We start from the raw sequence: 18,050 nt of genomic DNA, 5'->3' as shown, positions 1-18,050 counted from the left end.
GTGTGTGTGTGTGTGTGTGTGTGTGTGTGTGTGTGTGTGTGTGTGTGTGTCTGTTGGGGGAGGGGGTTGTGTGTATGTGTGTTGGGGGAGGGGGTTGTGTGTGTGTGTGTGTTGGGGGAGGGGTTGTGTGTGTGTGTGTTGGGGGAGGGGTTTGTGTGTTGGGGTTTGTGTGCGTGCATGTTGTGAGTGCAGACAGTGTCATGAATATCTGATGAATGTGTATATTGAAGAACATCTGATGCATCCCTCCCTTCATCTCTGCAGTTTCTCCTGGGGTGAAGGTGTACATTGACCCGTTCACTTACGAGGACCCCAATGAGGCAGTCCATGAGTTTGCCAAGGAGATTGACATCTCGTGTGTGAAGATTGAGGAGGTCATTGGTGCAGGTAACCAACATAGCTAGGTGTTGAAGTGCGGTGTTCAGAGGGCAGGGTTTTGGGAGGGAGTGGATTTTGTGTTTGGTGGTAGGGGGGGGTGTATTTGTGAAGATGGAGAGATGTTTTGGGATAGCTGTGTGTTTAGGGGAGTGGGTGATGTTGGGGTGGGTTGTTGGTTGAACAAGATGTGTGTTGGGTGGAAAGGGGCAAAAGGGTTGTTGGGGGAGGTGTGGAGAGGAGGTGTGGAGAGGAGGTGTGGGGGAGGTGTGGGGGAGGTCTGGGGGATGTGTAGGGGGAGGTGTGGAGAGGAGGTGTGGGGGAGGTGTGGGGGGATGTGTAGGGGAGGTGTGGGGGTGGTGTGGGAGGATGTGTAGGGGGAGGTATGGAGAGGAGGTGTGGGGGGATGTGTAGGGGAGGTGTGGAGAGGAGGTGTGGAGAGGAGGTGTGGGGGAGGTGTGGGGGAGGTGTGGGGGATGTGTAGGGGAGGTGTGGGGGTGGTGTGGGAGGATGTGTAGGGGAGGTGTGGAGAGGAGGTGTGGGGGGATGTGTAGGGGAGGTGTGAAGAGGAGGTGTGGAGAGGAGGTGTGGGGGGATGTGTAGGGGAGGTGTGGAGAGGAGGTGTGGAGAGGAGGTGTGGGGGTGGTGTGGGGGGATGTGTAGGGGAGGTGTGGGGGTGGTGTGGGAGGATGTGTAGGGGGAGGTGTGGAGAGGAGGTGTGGGGGGATGTGTAGGGGAGATGTGGGGGTGGTGTGGGGGGATGTGTAGGGGAGGTGTGGGGGTGGGGGTGGTGTGGGGGTGTGGAGGGGAGGTGTGGGGGAGAGGAGGTGTGGATGGTAGGTGTAGAGGGGAGGCGTGGAGAGTAGGTGTGAAGGGGAGGCGTGGAGGTTGAGGCGTGGGGGAGGTGTGGAGGGGAGGCATGGAGGGGAGGTGTGGGGGGGAGGTGTGGAGAGTAGGTGTGAGGATTAGGTGTGGAAGGGAGGTGTGGAAGGGAGGTGTGGAAGGGAGGTGTGAGGGTAGGTGTGGATAGTAGGCGTGGAGAGGAGGCGTGTTGAGTAGGTGTGGAAGGTAGGTGTGGAGAGGAGGCGTGTTGTGGAGGTGTGGAGGGTATGTGTGGGAGGAGATGTGAGGGGGAGTTGTAGAAGGGAGTGTGGAGAGTAGGTATGGAGAGGGAGGTGTGGAGGGTAGGCGGGGAGAGGAGAAGTGTGGAGGAGGTGGGGAGGTGTGGAGAGGTAGGTGTGAAGGGAGAAGTGAGGGGGAGGTGTGGAAGGGAGGTGTGGGGAGTAGGTGTGGAAGGGAGGTGTGAGGGGGAGGTGGGGGAGTAGGTGTGAGGATTAGGTATGGAAGGGAGGTGTGGAGGGGAGGTGTGAGGGGGAGGTGTGGGGGGAGGTGTCAGTGAAACAACTTCTTCTGTCATCCAGCTAGTTTGCTGTTTCTTCTCCGAGAGCATGTGTTCTTTCTCCTGACTTCACCCTGAACCATATGTCCCTTTATTTCTCTTCCTCTTTCTCTCTTCTCCTTTATAAACACACAACTTTTTACCAAGGCACCAAAACTCCCAGGCTCCTCATCCGTTCCCTCTCCCCCTCCACCGGTCCCAGGCTCCACTCCCGGTCACGGGATGATCTTTCCTTCTCTCCATCCCTCCCCAACCTCTCAGACCCCTAAGTTTCCTGTCTCTCTCTTTTCCTACCTTCCTCATTCACTCTCTCCTACACAGCTCAACCCCCATCCCTCGCTCTTTTACAATCTCCTTCTTCCTTTCACTCCTATATTTCTAGAGTTCCTCCTCCTCTTCCTCCTCCTCTTCTTCCTCCTCTTCGGTTCAACCAGTAATGCTCCCTCCCTCTCCCTCACTCCTCCTCCTCCTCTTTCCCCTCTTCCCCCACTCCCCTCTCTCCCTCTTCCTCCACTCCCCTCTCTCCCTCCTCCCTCTTCCTCCACTGCCCTCTCCCTCCTCCCTCTTCCTCCACTCCCCTTTCTCTCCTCTCTCTTCCTCCACTCCCCTCTCTCCCTTCCTCCACTCCTCCTCCCTCTTCCTCCACTCCCCTCTCTCTCCTCTCTCTTCCTCCACTCCCCTCTCTCCCTCCTCTCTCTTCCTCCACTCCCTCCTCCCTCTTCCTCCACTGCCCTCTCCCTCCTCCCTCTTCCTCCACTCCCCTCTCTCTCTCCTCTCTCTTCCTCCACTACCTCCTCCCTCTTCCTCCACTCCCCTCTCCCTCCTCCCTCTTCCTCCCTCCCCTCTCTCTCTTCCTCCACTCCCCCCTCTCCCTCCTCCCTCTTCCTCCACTCCCCTCTCTCTCCTCCCTCTTCCTTCACTTCACTTCCCTCCCCCTTCCCAACCCTCACACCCTCTTCCCCACCCCCCTTCCCCCCAACCCTCCACCCAGGTGAGTTTGGGGAGGTGTGCCGCGGACGCCTGAAGCAGCCCGGGCGCCGTGAGGCGGTGGTGGCCATTAAGACACTGAAGGCAGGCTACACAGAGCGCCAGAGGCGGGACTTCCTTGGCGAAGCGTCAATCATGGGCCAGTTTGACCACCCCAACGTGATCCGGCTGGAGGGCGTGCTGACCCGCAGCTGCCCCGTGCTCATCATCACCGAGTTCATGGAGAACGGGGCACTGGACTCCTTCCTCAGGGTGAGTGATGCTGACAGTTGCGATGATGTGCGGAATTGTACATGATACATTTGAATTGATATCGATTCTACCGTACTTCATAAAAACCTGGAGTCACACATAATCACACATACCACCACCTACACACCAGTAATGCTTAGAGTCGTACCGCACACACACCAGTTATGGCGATACGCTGAACCGTTCATAATACCTCTGACCAATAGTGACAGGAGTTGTGCTGTTGAAAATCCAGAGACATGCATAGTCAGACACATCGCTGACTGATAGGAATTCAGCTGTACAAAACCATATTTTACTGGACTGCATGTGGACCTCTGTAGCTCAGTTGGTAGAGCATGGTGCTTGCAACACCAGGGTTGTGGGTTTGATTCCTGTGACCACCCATAAATCAAATGTATGCACGCATCCCTTTAAGTTGCTTTGGATAAAAGCGTCTGCTAAATGACATAAAATGTATATTATTATATTACTACACAAAAGCCTGGGGACAAGGACACACACCACCTCCTACAGGACAGTGGACACTGATGGGGGAAGTACAGAACTTCTACAACCTAAAGAGTTCTATTACATGATTCCTACAGTAGGCAATAGGCAGTGCACTCACACAGTAATTCTCTCTCACTCAGTAAGAGTTAATTAACCTCGATGAGCTCTTACGAGAATGGCGCACTGTTCAAGTCCATTCATAGGTTGTCATACTTAAGCAATAAGGCACCAGGGGGTGTGGTATATTGCCAATATACCACGGCTGAGGGCTTAAGGGCTGTTCTGGATACAGCCCTTAGCCGTGGTATATTGACTGTATATCACAAACCCCCTAAGTGCCTTATTGCTATTATTGCTATCCCGCCTTATCGCAGCTCACTGGTCACCATAGCAGCACCCACCCGTAGCACACGCTCCAGCAGGTATATCTCACTGGTCACCCCCAAAGCCAATTCTTACTTTGTCCGCCTTACCTTCCAGTTCTCTGCTGCCAATGAGTGGAACGAACTGCAAAAATCACTGAAGCTGGAGACTCTTAGCTCCCTCACTAGCTTTAAGGACCAGCTATCAGAGCAGCTCACAGATCACTGCACCTGTACATAGCTCATCTGTAAATAGCCCATCCAATCTACCTCATCTCCATACTGTATTTATTTATTTAGCTTGCTCCTTTGCACCCCAGTATCTCTACTTGCACATTCATCATCTGCACATCCTACCATCCCAGTGTTTAATTGGTATATTGTAATTACTTCACCACCATGGCCTATTTATTGCCTTACCTCTCTTATCCTACCTCATTTGCACATGCTGTATATAGATTTGTCTACTGTATTATTGATTGTATGTTTGTTTATTCCATGTGTCACTCTGTGTTGTTGTATGTGTCGAACTGCTTTGCTTTATCTTGGCCAGGTCGCAGTTGCAAATGATAACTTGTTCTCAACTAGCCTACCTGGTTAAATAAAGGTGAAATAACGTAAATAGAGCAGTAAAAATCAATGTTTTGTCATACCCGTGGTATATGGTCTGATGTACCACGGCTGTCAGCCAATCAGCTTTCAGGGCTGGAACCACCCAGTTTATAATATGGAATCGCTTAATCTCTGTGTAGTTATGCAGTAGCTCCTGTCCTTTCTGTAACAGTTAACTCAGATTATTACAGTCCAATGTTGTCCTATATATATTTTTAATCCCAGCCCCCGTCCCCGCAGGAGGCCTTTTGCCTTTTGGTAGGCCGTCATTGTAAATAAGAACTGACTTGCCTAGTTAAAGGTTAAATAAAAAAATTAAAATGGTGTATAACGTTAATATATACAAATAATCTCTCTTATTGGATAGATTTACGATCATAAAGTACAGAGCAATGTCCATAACCCTCCTTGGTTCATTTCATCTCATCTCAATTCATCTAATTTCATTTAATCTCATTTCATTTCATCTCTCGTGACTCAAACTCAAGCTCATCTCGTGACTCAAGCTCATCCTCTCACTCCTTCTCACACACTCCTGTCAGTCAGATGTCCATCCAGCTACATTTGTGTGTGTTTGTGTGTGTGACTCATAGATACACACTTCAGTGATCTAGTGATGTCCCGTCAAACTACGGTGCCTGGCTCTGGAATGCAGGCAGAACTACACACATGTACTCTTGTGAACGCACATAACACATGTGAACGCACATAACACATGTGAACGCACATAACACATGTGAACGCACATAACACATGTGAACACACATAACACATGTGAACGCACATAACACATGTGAACACACATAACACATGTGAACGCACATAACACATGTAAACGCACATAACACATGTGAACGCACATAACACATGTAAACGCACATAACACATGTAAACGCACATAACACATGTGAACGCACATAACACATGTGAACGCACATAACACATGTGAACACACATAACACATGTGAACGCACATAACACATGTGAACACACATAACACATGCATAACAACAAGAAACACATTTGCCCTCATAAACACAAACACACACTCCTAAGCAGGACTGTCCTATCCATCTATGCCTCCAATGCATTAGGGCTGTGACGATACCAGCATTGGGATATATTTTCCATGGCAAAAATGAAAACACAAAACAGACCAAACTGTGCTGTTGTGCTATAGCTTGTAAAATAAATAAATGTGACTCTGGACGACAACATAATGATGTTTGTTTCCAACATTAGAGCTGTTTTCCTAAAGAAGGTACATCTACTTAGGGTTTTGTTTCCTTGCCACCCAGCCTTGTTATGAATCACAGGGGTGCAACTTTGGTGTTAGGGTGTGTGTGGGGGGGGGGGGCATATTTGTATTTATTTTTTATTCATTTAAATCCAGTCAGATAAACACTCCAAACAGCTTACCCGACCGCTCGGGGGCGTCCGCATGGTCCCAAAGCACACCGTTGCCTCGTTTTGTATCACATTCCAATGATAAAACTGAGGGAGACAATTTCAAAATGTGAAAGTTGCCCCCCTGAGTTCCCCCTCTGATGATTCATGTTGTTAACATACCCATCCAGATGTGTTTTAATGTCAAACTCCATTCATGCGTAAAGAACAAAGCAGTATGTTTAGATACTTGGGAATCTACGGCACGTTGGGAATCTACGGCACGTTGGGAATCTATGGCACGTTGGGAATCTACGGCACGTTGGGAATCTACGGCACGTTGGGAATCTACGGCACGTTGGGAATCTACGGCACGTTGGGAATCTACGGCACGTTGGGAATCTACGGCACGTTGGGAATCTAACCCTCCTGACTTCATGACAAATAAACCTTGATTTCCAGGCTCCTTGAGACATGGGAAGTATGCCGTCACAAAACTAATGAGAAATGGGACTGATTATGGAGCTGTTTATAAAAATAGAATCATTACAACGAACATCCCCATTCAAGTCAGAAGGTTGGCATTTATTTGAATGACTCATGTACTGGAGGCAGCTCTGTAGAGTGGTCACTAGCTGGCACAGCCGCAAAGTCATAAAAATCGGATTTTAAACCTAACCTTAACCCACTGTTAACCCTAAAGCCTAACCCTAACCTTAGATTAACCTAACCCTAACCTAAACATTTTTGTTTGCATTCATTTTTACGATTTTGCCAATTTTACTTTGCAGCTGGCCCATCTAGCGGACATCGCTCAGGTTGGCCTCCACGGCAAGATTCATGACAATAAATGTCAACCTGCTTCAAGTCAAGGAGACATGATTTTCCATTCTAGTTATTCTAATTCTATGGAGGTGTTGTGAGTGGTAGCTTGGTTCCCATCAACTCAATGCTTAATTAATTTCAGTCAAGACTGGATAAGCAGAGAAAGGTCGAACCTCTAGTCATTCTGGGAAAAGATAATTTAATTCTAACTGTAACTAATTATCAGTGGACTGTCCTATTCACTTTCATGCTGTAGCAACACACACACACACACACACACACACACACACACACACACACACACACACACACACACACACACACACACACACACACACACACACACACACACACACACACACACACACACACACACACACACACACACACACACACACACACACACACACACACACACACACACACACACACACACACACCTTTAACTATTAAATATTTAAATGACTCATTAGATGGGATCAGACACATGGTAATCTGTTGCAGACTGACAGAACCAGTCGTGGATAGTTATGCCATATGTTATGTTTATGTAGATTTATATAGGTTTATATTTATTATGTTTATGTAGGTTTATGTTTATGAAGGCTTATGTAGGTTTATATAGGTTTATGTTTACGAAGGCTTATGTAGGTTTATGTTTATGTAGGCCTAACCTATGTAGGTTTATGTTTATTTATGTTTATATTTATGTACAGTAGTCTTATGTAGGTTTATGTAGGTTTATGTTTGTCATGCAGGTGAAAGAGGACCCAAAAGCGACTTAACAGAAACAGAGTTTATTCAAGTCCAAACAGAAAACGACAAATCCTGAATCCTTAACAGGAAATGTCCAAACAGGGAATAACAGAAATCCTCTAGTCTGTAGAGGGGAATAACAGGAGAAGCGGCCACAGACTGCAGGTCGCTTCGGGTAGGCGCAGGCCGTAGCTGACAGAGACACCTGCTCACACGCAGCATCTGATGAAGGCAAAAACACGACAGGACAGGGCGATACACAATCACAGCACGGTGAATTCTAAACAAGGAACCGACAGGACAGGAACGGAACACAAAGGAAGAAATAGGGACTCTAATCAGGGGAAAGGATCGGGAACAGGTGTGGGAAGACTAAATGATGATTAGGGGAATAGGAACAGCTGGGAGCAGGAACGGAACGATAGAGAGAAGAGAGAGCGAGAGAGTGAGAGAGGGAGGGGGAGAGAGAGGGATAGAAAGAGGGAAAGAACCTAATAAGACCAGCAGAGGGAAACGAATAGAATGGGGAGCACAGGGACAAGACATGATAATAAATGACAAACATGACAGTACCCCCCACTCACCGAGCGCTCCTGGCGCACTCGAGGAGGAATCCTGGCGGCAACGGAGGAAATCATCGATGAGTGAACGGTCCAGCACGTCCCGAGACGGAACCCAACTCCTCTCCTCAGGACCGTAACCCTCCCAATCCACTAAGTATTGGTGACCCCGTCCCCGAGAACGCATGTCCATGATCTTATGTACCTTGTAAATAGGTGCGCTCTCGACAAGGACGGGAGGGGGAGGGAAGACGAACGGGGGTGCGAAGAAAGGGCTTAACACAGGAGACATGGAAGACAGGATGGACGCGACGAAGATGTCGCGGAAGAAGCAGTCGCACAGCGACAGGATTGACGACCTGGGAGACACGGAACGGACCAATGAACCGCGGAGTCAACTTACGAGAAGCTGTCGTAAGAGGAAGGTTGCGAGTGGAAAGCCACACTCTCTGGCCGCAACAATACCTTGGACTCTTAATCCTGCGTTTATTGGCGGCTCTCACAGTCTTCCCCGCAGACAAAGGCAGACCGGTAATGAAGTCTAAGGCGATGTGAGACCATGGTTAAGGAATGGGGAGCGGTCTGAGACGACCGGCAGGAGGAGAGTTACCCGACTTAGTCTGCGCGCAGTCCGAACAAGCAGCCACGAAACGGCGCGTGTCACGCTCCTGAGTCGGCCACCAAAAGCGCTGGCGAATAGACGCAAGAGTGCCTCGAACACCGGGATGACCAGCTAACTTGGCAGAGTGAGCCCACTGAAGAACAGCCAGACGAGTGGAAACAGGAACGAAAAGGAGGTTACTAGGACAAGCGCGGCGACGCAGTGTGCGTGAGTGCTTGCTTAACCTGTCTTTCAATTCCCCAGACTGTTAACCCGACAACACGCCCATAAGGAAGAATCCCCTCGGGATCAGTAGAAGCCACAGAAGAACTAAACAGACGGGATAAGGCATCAGGCTTGGTGTTCTTGCTACCCGGACGGTAAGAAATCACAAACTCGAAACGAGCGAAAAACAACGCTCAACGAGCTTGACGGGCATTAAGTCGTTTGGCAGAACGGATGTACTCAAGGTTCTTATGGTCTGTCCAAACGACAAAAGGAACGGTCGCCCTCCAACCACTGTCGCCATTCGCCTAGGGCTAAGCGGATGGCGAGCAGTTCACGGTTACCCACATCATAGTTGCGCTCAGATGGCGACAGGCGATGAGAAAATAAGCGCAAGGATGAACCTTATCGTCAGACTGGAAGCGCTGGGATAGAATGGCTCCCACGCCTACCTCTGAAGCGTCAACCTCGACAATGAATTGTCTAGTGACGTCAGGAGTAACGAGGATAGGAGCGGACGTAAAACGTTCTTTTAGAAGATCAAAAGCTCCTGGCGGAACCGGACCACTTAAAACACGTCTTGACAGAAGTAAGAGCTGTGAGAGGGGCAGCAACTTGACCGAAATTACGAATGAAACGATAGAAATTAGCGAAACCTAAAAAGCGCTGCAACTCACACGTGACCTTGGAACGGGCCAATCACTGACAGCTTGGACCTTAGCGGAATCCATCTGAATGCCTTCAGCGGAAATAACGGAACCGAGAAAAGTAACGCAGGAGACATGAAAAGAGCACTTCTCAGCCTTTACGTAGAGACAATTCTCTAAAAGGCGCTGTACGAACGTGCTGAACATGAATCTCGAGTGACGGAGAAAAATCAGGATATCGTCAAGATAGACAAAAACAAAGATGTTCAGCATGTCTCTCAGAACATCATTAACTAATGCCTGAAAAACAGCTGGCGCATTGGCGAGACCGAACGGCAGAACCCGGTACTCAAAATGCCCTAACGGAGTGTTAAACGCCGTTTTCCACTCGTCCCCCTCTCTGATGCGCACGAGATGGTAAGCGTTACGAAGGTCCAACTTAGTAAAGCACCTGGCTCCCTGCAGAATCTCGAAGGCTGATGACATAAGGGGAAGCGGATAACGATTCTTAACCGTTATGTCATTCAGCCCTCGATAATCCACGCAGGGGCGCAGAGTACCGTCCTTCTTCTTAACAAAAAGAACCCCGCCCCGGCCGGGAGAAGAAGAAGGCACTATGGTACCGGCGTCAAGAGACACAGACAAATAATCCTCGAGAGCCTTACGTTCGGGAGCCGACAGAGAGTATAGTCTACCTCGAGGAGGAGTGGTCCCCGGAAGGAGATCAATACTACAATCATACGACCGGTGAGGAGGAAGGGAGTTGGCTCGGGACCGACTGAAGACCGTGCGCAGATCATGATATTCCTCCGGCACTCCTGTCAAATCGCCAGGTTCCTCCTGAGAAGTAGGGACAGAAGAAACGGGAGGGATGGCAGACATTAAACACTTCACATGACAAGAAACGTTCCAGGATAGGATAGAATTACTAGACCAATTAATAGAAGGATTATGACATACTAGCCAGGGATGACCCAAAACAACAGGTGTAAACGGTGAACGGAAAATCAAAAAAGAAATAGTCTCACTGTGGTTACCAGATACTGTGAGAGTTAAAGGTAGTGTCTCAAATTTGATACTGGGAAGATGACTACCATCTAAGGCAAACATGGGCGTAGGCTTGTCTAACGGTCTGAAAGGAATGTTATGTTTCCGAACCCATGCTTCGTCCATGAAACAACCCTCAGCCCCAGAGTCAATCAAGGCACTGCATGTAGCACCCGAACCGGTCCAGCGTAGATGGACCGACATAGTAGTACAAGATCTAGATGAAGAGACCTGAGTAGTAGCGCTCACCAGTAGCCCTCCGCTTACTGATGGGCTCTGGCCTCTTACTGGACATGAATTAACAAAATGTCCAGCAACTCCGCAATAGAGGCACAGGCGGTTGGTGATCCTCCGTTCCCTCTCCTTAGTCGAGATGAATCCCTCCCAGCTGCATGGGCTCAGTCTCAAAGCCAGAGGAGGGAGATATGCGGAGCAGGGAAACACCGTTGATGCGAGCTCTCTTCCACGAGCCCGGTGACGAAGATCTACCCGGTTCTATGCGGATGGCGAGAGCAATCAAAGAGTCCACATCTGAAGGAACCTCCCGGGAGAGAATCTCATCCTTAACCACTGCGTGGAGTCCCTCCAGAAAACGAGCGAGCAGCGCCGGCTCGTTCCACTCACTAGAGGCAGCAAGAGTGCGAAACTCAATAGAATAATCCGTTATGGACCGTTCACCTTGGCATAAGGAAGCCAGGGCCCTAGAAGCCTCCCTACCAAAAACTGAACGGTCAAAAACCCGAATCATCTCCTCTTTAAAGTTCTGGAACTTGTTAGAGCAATCAGCCCTTGCCTCCCAGATAGCTGTGCCCCATTCTCGAGCCCGGCCAGTAAGGAGTGAAATGACGTAAGCAACCCGAGCTCTCTCTAGAGTATGTGTTGGGTTGGAGAGAGAACACAATCTCACACTGCGTGAGAAAGGAGCGGCACTCAGTGGGCTGCCCGGAGTAGCAAGGTGGGTTATTAACCCTAGGTTCTGGAGACTCGGCAGGCCAGGAAGTAACAGGTGGCACGAGACGTAGACTCTGGAACTGTCCAGAGAGGTCGGAAACCTGAGTGGCCAGGTTCTCCACGGCATGGCGAGCAGCAGACAATTCCTGCTCGTGTCTGCCGAGCATGGCTCCTTGGATCTTGACGGCAGTGTAACGAGCGTCTGAAGTCGCTGGGTCCATTCCTTGGTCGGTTCCTTCTGTCATGCAGGTGAAAGAGGACCCAAAAGCGACTTAACAGAAACAGAGTTTATTCAAGTCCAAACAGAAAACGACAAATCCTGAATCCTTAACAGGAAATGTCCAAACAGGGAATAACAGAAATCCTCTAGTCTGTAGAGGGGAATAACAGGAGAAGCGGCCACAGACTGCAGGTCGCTCGGGTAGGCGCAGGCCGTAGCTGACAGAGACACCTGCTCACACGCAGCATCTGATGAAGGCAAAAACACGACAGGACAGGGCGATACACAATCACAGCACGGTGAATTCTAAACAAGGAACCGACAGGACAGGAACGGAACACAAAGGAAGAAATAGGGACTCTAATCAGGGGAAAGGATCGGGAACAGGTGTGGGAAGACTAAATGATGATTAGGGGAATAGGAACAGCTGGGAGCAGGAACGGAACGATAGAGAGAAGAGAGAGCGAGAGAGTGAGAGAGGGAGGGGGAGAGAGAGGGATAGAAAGAGGGAAAGAACCTAATAAGACCAGCAGAGGGAAACGAATAGAATGGGGAGCACAGGGACAAGACATGATAATAAATGACAAACATGACAATGTTGATGTAGGTTTATGTAGGATTATGTTTATGTAGGTTTAGGTTTATGTAGGTTTATGTAGGTTTCTGTTTATGTAGGTTTATGTTTATGTAGGTTTATATTTATGTAGGTTTATGTTTATGTAGGCCTATGTAGGCTTATGTAGGTTTATGTTTATTTATGTTTATATTTATGTACAGTAGGCTTATGTAGGTTTATGTTTATGAAGGCTTATGTAGGTTTATGTAGGTTTATATTTATGTAGGTTTATGTTTATGTAGGCCTATGTAGGTTTATGTAGGTTTATGCTTATGTAGGTTTATATTTATGTAGGTTTATGTTTATGTAGGCCTATGTAGGTTTATGTTTATGAAGGCTTATGTAGGTTTATGTAGGTTTATATTTATGTACAGTAGGTTTATGTAGGTTTATGTTTATGAAGACTTATGTAGGTTTATGTCAATGTAGACTTATTTAGGTTTATGTAGACATATGTTTATGAAGGCGTATGTTGGTTTATGTTTATGTAGGTTTATGTTTATGTAGGCTTATGTAGGTTTATGCTTATGTAGACTTATGTCATTTTATGTTTATGTAGGCTTATGTAGGTTTATGTTTATGTAGACTGACCTAGTGGTGAAGTGGTCTTATGTAGGTTTATGTTTATGAAGGATTATGTAGCTTTATGTCAATGTAGGCTTATTTAGGTTTATGTAGACTTATGTTTATGAAGTTGTTTGTTGGTTTATGTTTTTGTAGGTTTATGTTTATGTAGGCTTATGTAGGTTTATGCTTATGTAGGTTTATATAGGTTTATATTTATTATGTTTATGTAGGTTTATGTTTATGAAGGCTTATGTAGCTTTATATAGGTTTATGTTTACGAAGGCTTATGTAGGTTTATGTTTATGTATGCTTATGTAGGTTTATATTTATGTAGGTTTATGTTTATGTAGGCCTAACCTATGTAGGTTTATGTTTATTTATGTTTATATTTATGTACAGTAGTCTTATGTAGGTTTATGCTTATGTAGGTTTATGTAGGTTTATGTTTATGTAGGTTTATGTAGGTTTATGTTTATGTAGGTTTATGTTTATGTAGGTTTATGTAGGCTTATGTTTATGTAGGTTTATGTTTATGTAGGTTTATGTAGGTTTATGTTTATGTAGGTTTATGTTTATGTAGGTTTATGTTTATGTAGGTTTATGTAGGTTTATGTTTATGTAGGTTTATGTAGGCTTATGTTTATGTAGGTTTATGTAGGCTTATGTTTATGTAGGTTTATGTAGGCTTATGTTTATGTAGGTTTATGTAGGTTTATGTTTATGTAGGTTTATGTAGGTTTATGTTGATGTAGGTTTATGTTTATGTAGGTTTATGTAGGTTTATGTTTATGTAGGTTTATGTATGTTTATGGTTATGTAGGTTTATGTTGATGTAGGTTTATGCTTATGTAGGTTTATGTAGGTTTATGTAGGTTTATGTTTATGTAGGTTTATGTAGGTTTATGTTTATGTAGGTTTATGTAGGTTTATGTTGATGTAGGTTTATGTTTATGTAGGTTTATGTAGGTTTATGTTTATGTAGGTTTATGTATGTTTATGGTTATGTAGGTTTATGTTGATTTAGGTTTATGCTTATGTAGGTTTATGTAGGTTTATGTAGGTTTATGTTTATGTAGGTTTATGTAGGTTTATGTTTATGTAGGTTTATGTAGGTTTATGTTTATGTAGGTTTATGTAGGTTTATGTTGATGTAGGTTTATGTTTATATAGGTTTATGTAGGTTTATGCTTATGTAGGTTTATGCTTATGTAGACTTATGTCATTTTATGTTTATGAAGACTTTTGTAAGTTTAGGTTTATGTAGGCTTATGTAGGTTTATGCTTATGTAGGCTTATGTAGGTTTATGCTTATGTAGACAGACTGACCTACGGACTGATTTTATCTCCCTCTTCCCTCTCTCAATTCAATACAATTCAAAGGGCTTTATTGGCAAGGGAAACATGTTTACATTGCCAAAGAAAGTGTCATATTTTGGCTATATACAGTATTGTAATGATGTGCAAATAGTTGAAGTACAAAAAGTAAAATATATAAATATGTGTTGTATTTACAATGGCGTTTTCCCTTTTCTTGTGGCAACAGGTCACAAATAATGCTGCTGTGATGGCACAATGTGGTATTTCACCCAATAGATATGGGATTTTATCAAAAATATTTGTTTTTGAATTCTTTGTAGGTCTGTGTAATCTGAGGGAAGTATGTGTCTCTAATATGGTCATACATTTGGCAGGAGGTTAAGAATTGCAGCCCAGTTTCCACCTCATTTTGTGGGCAGTGTGCATATAGCCTGTCTTCTCTTGGGAGAAGACCAGCTTGCTTAGGGGACTCTTCTCCAGGTTAATCTCTCTGTAGGTGATGGCTTTGTTACATAAGGTTTGGGAATCGGTTCCTTTTAGGTGGTTGTAGAATTGAACGTCTCTTGTCTGGATTTTGATCATTAGTGGGTATTGGCCTAATTCTGCTCTGCATGCATTATTTGGTGTTTTACGTTGTACACTGAAGATATTTTTTGCAGAATTCTGCATGCAAAGTCTCAATTTGTTGTGTGTCCCATTTTGTGAATTCTTGGTTGGTGAGCAGACCCCAGATCTCACAGCCATAAAGGGCAATGGGTTATATAACTGATTCAAGTACTTTTAGCCAGATCCTAATTGGTATGTCAATTTTTTTATTTTATTTTTTATTTAACCTTTATTTAACCAGGTAGGCCAGTTGAGAACACATTCTCATTTACAACTGCGGCCTGGCCAAGATAAAGGAAAGCAGTGCGACAAAAACAACAACATGGAATTACACATGGGATGAACAGTCAATCACATAATAGAAAAATCTGTATACAGTGTGTGCAAATGAAGTAAGGAGGTAAGGCAATAAATAGGCCAATAGTGGTGTCGTGTCTTTGTCTATGCCGGATTAAGTGATATGACATGCTATTCTATAAAATAATTTATCCAGAATTAATATTACCTGATTGAGCTAATCATGTAAATGTAAATAACTAGAGATAAGGGGCACCACGAAATAATATTTATAGAGCTGTTATCTTCCGAATAACTCTTAAAGACCTAGTAATATTTTACATCAATAGCAGTCAATATTAATCCTCACCTTAATTCAGTCTCATCTGAAAGTTGTAAATTCTTGGTTATCTGCACAAACCCTGGCTAACAAGTTGAATCAGCAATACAAAATTAGGTTTAATGATTTATTTACTACATACCTAACTAATCACACAGAATTACACATACACAGAATTAATCATAACTTGATTACAAATTACATCATAAAGGAAAACATCCCTAGCGGGCGGAACAGATATGACAGCTGGTTACACAAAAGAAAAGCGGCTGGGTTTGAGTGAAAGAGCAGGAAGACTGAGGGACACAGGGAGAAGCTGTGCTATCGTAAATACAGTATCTTATGCACTCTAAATTACCGCCCATTTGGAAAAGGAAAATGCAATAAATATTTACTCTGAGCTGCGCTTCGGTAGGTTGGTGGTAGATGGAAGGCCGTGTTGCCCAACCGAGTTCTATGTCCTTTGAAGAATGTCTCTGCTGGTAAATTGAATACGTTGTAGTAACATCGTTGTGTGGTAGACGGGATAGTCTGTCTGTTCCTTCTTAACCTGCGTTTGCAGCTGCTGTTGCTAACTCAACGGCTAGGAGGCATCACTTCTGTAGTGAATAAGAGTTCATACCATTCGCAACCAAAGCTCACACTGATGTTGGCTTCTTTCTGTAGTTATTATCTGAACCATTTTGACATCGGACCGTCGTCCTCACATCCTCGGAACCGGAGGTTATATTGTCGTCAAGGCTTTATATAGGAAGGGAGAGGAGGGCGTGTTTGAAAAGTTTTATAGCCCATGTCCCTTCACAGGGGCGGGCCACTGATTGAGCAGAGCCCTAACCTTATAAAAACCCAATTCTCACATTTTAGAAGCCAAAATGACATTTCATCCCATCACGAATAATTTCATATTCAAACATTTAAATTGAACAACAATTCCATGTGAATCCGATAACTCTGATGTGTATACTTTCCACTGTAGAGTTTATGTCATCTTATCATTGATGAGAATGTCTCAGATGACAACGGAACTGACATCATATTCATTAAGTACCACCGCATATGTTCAATTGGTCAGATTACCAGAATATACAGTGCCTTGCGAAAGTATTCGGCCCCCTTGAACTTTGCCACATTTTAGGCTTCAAACATAAAGATATAAAACTGTATTTTTTTGTGAAGAATCAACAACAAGTGGGACACAATCATGAAGTGGAACGACATTTATTGGATATTTCAAACTTTTTTAACGAATCAAAAACTGAAAAATTGGGCGTGCAAAATTATTCAGCCCCTTTAAGTTAATACTTTGTAGCGCCACCTTTTGCTGCGATTACTTGGGGTATGTCTCTATCAGTTTTGCACATCGAGAGACTGAAATTTTTTCCCATTCCTCCTTGCAAAACAGCTCGAGCTCAGTGAGATTGGATGGAGAGCATTTGTGAACAGCAGTTTTCAGTTCTTTCCACAGATTCTCAATTGGATTCAGGTCTGGACTTTGACATTCTAACACCTGGATATGTTTATTTTTGAACCATTCCATTGTAGATTTTGCTTTATGTTTTGAATCATTGTCTTGATGGAAGACAAATCTCCGTCCCAGTCTCAGGTCTTTTGCAGACTCCATCAGGTTTTCTTCCAGAAGGGCCCTGTATTTGGCTCCATCCATCTTCCCATCAAAAGTTCAATTTTGGTTTCATCTGACCAGAGCACCTTCTTCCACATGTTTGGTGTGTCTCCCAGGTGGCTTGTGGCAAACTTTAAACAACACTTTTTATGGATATCTTTAAGAAATGGCTTTCTTCTTGCCACTCTTCCATAAAGGCCAGATTTGTGCAATATACGACTGATTGTTGTCCTATGGACAGAGTCTCCCACCTCAGCTGTAAGATCTCTGCAGTTCATCCAGAGTGATCATGGACCTCTTGGCTGCATCTCTGATCAGTCTTCTCCTTGTATGAGCTGAAAGTTTAGAGGGACGGCCAGGTCTTGGTAGATTTGCAGTGGTCTGATACTCCTTCCATTTCAATATTATCGCTTGCACAGTGCTCCTTGGGATGTTTAAGCTTGGGAAATCTTTTTGTATCCAAATCCGGCTTTAAACTTCTTCACAACAGTATCTCGGACCTGCCTGGTGTGTTCCTTGTTCTTCATGATGCCCTCTGCGCTTTTAACGGACCTCTGAGACTATCACAGTGCAGGTGCATTTATACAGAGACTTGATTACACACAGGTTGATTGTATTTATCATCATTAGTCATTTAGGTCAACATTGGATCATTCAGAGATCCTCACTGAACTTACATTTACATTACATTTAAGTCATTTAGCAGACGCTCTTATCCAGAGCGACTTACAAATTGTTCTGGAGAGAGTTTGCTGCACTGAAAGTAAAGGGGCTGAATAATTTTGCACGCCCAATTTTTCAGTTTTTGATTTGTTAAAAAAGTTTTAAATATCCAATAAATGTCATTCCACTTCATGATTGTGTCCCACTTGTTGTTGATTCTTCACAAAAAAATACAGTTTTATATCTTTATGTTTGAAGCCTGAAATGTGGCAAAAGGTCGCAAAGTTCAAGTTGGCCGAATACTTTCGCAAGGCACTGTAGTTCATTTCCCCCCACCTTCTGATGTT

General features: G+C 45.0%; 1 protein-coding gene across 1 annotated transcript in view; it reads left to right on the top strand.

Annotated features, from left to right (window-relative positions):
* The window catches only part of LOC124042087 (ephrin type-B receptor 3-like), an 88,311-nt gene that overhangs the window by 43,223 nt on the left and 27,038 nt on the right, over positions 1 to 18,050 (top strand). The window contains exons 10-11 of the mRNA XM_046360411.1: positions 265 to 387; positions 2,766 to 3,013. Of these exons, the coding sequence (XP_046216367.1) occupies positions 265 to 387; positions 2,766 to 3,013 (371 nt within the window). The remainder of the gene's footprint in view (positions 1 to 264; positions 388 to 2,765; positions 3,014 to 18,050) is intronic.

The sequence above is a fragment of the Oncorhynchus gorbuscha genome, linkage group LG08 (genome assembly GCF_021184085.1).
Source record: "Oncorhynchus gorbuscha isolate QuinsamMale2020 ecotype Even-year linkage group LG08, OgorEven_v1.0, whole genome shotgun sequence".
Taxonomy (NCBI): Eukaryota; Metazoa; Chordata; class Actinopteri; order Salmoniformes; family Salmonidae; genus Oncorhynchus; species Oncorhynchus gorbuscha.
The sequence above is the reverse complement of the archived record's forward strand: the minus strand, read 5'-3'. Positions and strand labels throughout refer to the sequence as shown.